This window comes from Odontomachus brunneus, unplaced genomic scaffold (genome assembly GCF_010583005.1).
Source record: "Odontomachus brunneus isolate Ranch 3 - 2012 unplaced genomic scaffold, Obru_v1 Obru_scaffold_217, whole genome shotgun sequence".
NCBI classification, from domain to species: Eukaryota; Metazoa; Arthropoda; class Insecta; order Hymenoptera; family Formicidae; genus Odontomachus; species Odontomachus brunneus.
In genome coordinates this window covers 392048-396131 of record NW_022639667.1, presented here as the reverse complement: position 1 = coordinate 396131, position 4084 = coordinate 392048, and the positions used below count along the sequence as shown (strand labels likewise).

General features: G+C 32.3%; 1 protein-coding gene across 1 annotated transcript in view; it reads right to left on the bottom strand.

Annotated features, from left to right (window-relative positions):
• Positions 1-1426: 1426 nt before the first annotated feature.
• The window catches only part of LOC116852345, a 3406-nt gene continuing 748 nt past the window's right edge, over positions 1427-4084 (bottom strand). Inside the window, exon 2 of the mRNA XM_032832614.1 lies at positions 1427-4084. Coding sequence (XP_032688505.1) covers positions 3527-4084 — 558 coding nt within the window. The 3' untranslated portion in view covers positions 1427-3526.

The window sequence follows — 4084 nt, the reverse complement described above, 5'->3', positions numbered from 1 at the left end:
GAAGCAAGGAAATTTGGTGCCGTACGAATTGAAGCCGAGAGATGTTGAAAGGCGTTTATTTGCTTGTGAACAGCTGCTTGAAAGGCAAAGACGGAAGGGATTTCTGCATCGCATTGTGACTGGGGACGAAAAATGGGTTCATTACGATAACCCCAAGCGCAGAAAATCATGGGGAGTTCCCGGCCATGCTTCCACGTCGACGGCCAAACCGAATATTCACGACTCCAAGGTCATGCTCTGTATTTGGTGGGACCAGCTCGGCGTAGTGTATTATGAGCTGTTAAAACCGACTGAAACAATCACAGACGATCGGTATCGAACGCAATTGATGCGTTTAAGCAGAGCATTGAAAGACAAACGGCCGCAATACAACAAGAGACACGATAAAGTGATTTTGCAACATGACAATGGTCGATCCCATGTTGCGAAAGTGGTCAAGACATACTTGGAAACGTTGAAATGGGAAGTTCTACCCCACCCGCCGTATTCTCCAGACGTTGCTCCCTCTGACTATCACTTGTTTCGATCAATGGCACACGGCCTGGCTGACCAGCACTTTCGGTCTTATGAAGAATTAAAAGATTGGATCGATTCTTGGATTGCCTCAAAAGATGAGTTTTTTCGACGCGGAATTCGTACGCTGCCCGAAGAATGGGAGAAAGTAGTGGCCAGCGATGGATAATACTTTGAATCATAAATGTATAACCAGTTTTTTACAATAAAGCCTCGAATTTTGGAAAAAAACGACGGAAGCAAAGTTGTACACCTAATATATACTTTTTCTCTTTTCTTAAACTTTTATAAAATTTTTAAAATATATATTTTTAGTTTTCACTTTATATTATTTTCCATGCTACTTAATTCAAGTTAAATTGTACTTCGAAAATTTGCTTGCTATTGCTGAGATTCAAATCTGAGACCTTTGGTTCTTGAGTCGTTTACCTTATTTACTACGCCACTGTCACTTTGACGAAGAGACACTTTGTATTGTATACATCCCAAATAGCACATGGATGACCTATGCACGTATAGTGGATATTCTCTTTGGACATGTCGGATATCTATAAAGTATCCAGTATATGTTTCGCGAATGTCCAGTGGATATTCATAGGATAAACATTTGCAACTGCTAAGAACATCCATGGGATATCTGAAACACGTCCGTTTCTAGATACTGTGGGTATCCTATGGATGTCCATAGACTGTACAAGTATATTCTTAACTGGATATCCCAGCAAACACAAACTAACAATAATATATTATTAATGTTTTAATTTTCCACTCAACAATGTAACTGTTGTGTACAAGACATGTCATATTGTTGAATAAGAAATTATAACATTAACGTTATGTTATTAATTGTTGCGTTTTGTGTTTGCTAGCATCGTATGAAATGGAAATATTTATGAATATATTGTAATAAAAATAAAATTAATTTTGTTAATTTATTGCACATATTTGTTCTTTTATATCACATTTTATAAAATCATATTTTTAATTAGCATGAAATTCGCATATCATTATTTTTCATATGACAAACATTCATATTACGTACGTATTAAACTACATATGTCTCATCAATCTCATAAGATTATATAATATCTGATGAGGCATTATGTTATCATCACAATGTTTAATTGGAAAAAAAAGAAGGAAAAGATAACGAATAACAAAAGTAAATATATCTTGAAAAGTAATCAAATAGTGTTTCAACTCGGTAACACTGATTTCAGTTATCAATGGTATAGTAATGCATATGATGCAATTAAAATAAATCATATAATCGTCCAAATGTATTGTTGAAAACATCGTATCGCATATAATGAAATATAAATTAAAATAAAGACATGTGCGTTCTTGAAATTGCAATAATTTGTTATAAATTGCCTGCTGTGTGCGTGCGTGCGTGCGTGCGTGCGTGCGTGCGTGTGTGTGTGTGTGTGTGTGTGTGTGTGTGTGTGTGTGTGTGTGTGTGTGTATGTAAAATATCTAAACACTAGAGTATATATAAGTATATATTAATCTTCAAAAAAAGTAATTTTTTAGAATCCGACTTAGTTACATCACAGTCTTTTAGAAAACACTTTCAAACTAACCAAGATTGTTAAATTGAAAACAATTATTATAAATGACTAATGCTCGCATCTAAGTTTGCTTGGAGCAAAACAGAAGAAAGTTTGCAAATAACTTAAAGACCTTAATTATCCTGAAGGTGTTTTTTCATATTATCGTCGCGCTCTTTTGCTCTTCTGAGTCATTTTTTAATAGCTTCTTCACATTCCTTCTTCGAACAATCTGCACAGAAAAAACAGTTTTGTAGATGTAACAAAAATTTGATATACCGACCCAAATAATTTGGTTAATATGTGATTAACCAAATGTTTGGTTACTTGAACCAAAAAATTTGGTTCCTTTTATTTAGTTATTACAACCAAAATGTTTTTTTTGCCTTAAATAAAAATATATTAATGACAACCATATTTATGGTAGAGAATTTTATTCTTGTATTACAAAATAATCGCCATCAATTGATTTTACTAACGAAGTAACGTTGTACTTATTAACTGACTTACAATTACATTTTAAAGTTTTCCATTTTGTCGTAAATGAAACGCGATAAGCGTACAAATGTCTCGAAAAACTAAGTGTTTTTAAAATTTGCAAAATAAAAAATGGTTTTCTTGCTTCATTTAAGCAAATAAAATGTATAATACCATAAACGGGTAACACATCCGTTACATTTAAATTTAATACAAATCGTGGTTTAAATAAAATGCTTTGAAGTTTAATCCATGAAACAATTGTATAAGTTTTTGGTAAATATTCTTTGAACAAATCAAAATGAGGGTGAGAATATGCAGAATCTGTAGAAACACTTGGCCCGAGTGACATTTCATCAGTTATTGAAATTTCATTAAGTAATCTATAATTCAATTTTAACAGGTGTTTCAACGCAAGAGTAAATGGCAAATTTTTTCTACTAGTTATAATATGTGATTCTATCTTTGACTCTTTATGTTTCGCCTCGAAACGCATACACCAAAGATTCATTAAAGGTCTTACACGAAGCATAAGTTGTGTGTAATGCAACATATTATGATGTTTTGTTTTTAAAGTGTTTCCAAATAATCTAATGTAAATTTCATGATGTTCCGTTACCAAACATTGCAAATATTTAACTTCTTGCAATGAAAAAGATCTAGCGTTTAAAATATCAATTATCGCTCTTAGATTAAGGTATAATTCCCAATGAGAATCATTTAGAGGTACAAAATCGCCAATAATGAGACCAAAATATTTCGTAAAACGCATTATTTGAGTTGCTGAAAAACCTAAACAATACTTATTTAATTTTTCTTTTTTTAAAAAAGGAATTCGATTGCTCAATTCACTTACGCCAAAGTCAAAAGCTCCAATACGATCATTTAGATCTTGAAGTGTAAAAAGTTTTAAATTTGTAATATACTGCAATATAATTTGAGACAGATTGTACTCGCAAACTCCTTCATAAATATCATGCATGATATCAAGAGCCAAAATGTGTCCAATTGCTCTCCAAAATGTGAAAATCTTCTATTTCATTAAATACACATTCTTCATTTATTCCAGTTGTAGTAACATCATTATTTTCAACATCAAGTTTGTAATTTTCTATATTACGCAAAAGTTCAGGTTTTTCATATGTTGCACTCAGTAATTCGTTACGAGATATTTTACATACTGAACATGGGCTATTGGCCGAAAAAGATTGAACAAACCCACCTATTTCGTGACGACCAAGATTATCTGCTACAAATAAAGAACAATTTACATAAACATCAATGTTATCCTTTGTCGTGTAAACTGGATGTGTATGTAAAAATTTCAGTTCTTTAATAAGTGGTAGAAAAATCTTTCGATTTCCAAATTCTTTTCGATCACTACTGTTAAATAGTAATGCAATCTGTATATTAAGAAGATGAGATTGAGCATGTGGAGGTATACATGGCAAAGAGTAATATACAGCACCAATTTTATGAGTACCAGTTCGTGAGCCAAGTGGATCATTTACTTCAAATTCATCGTAATAAAATATAAGAGGAAT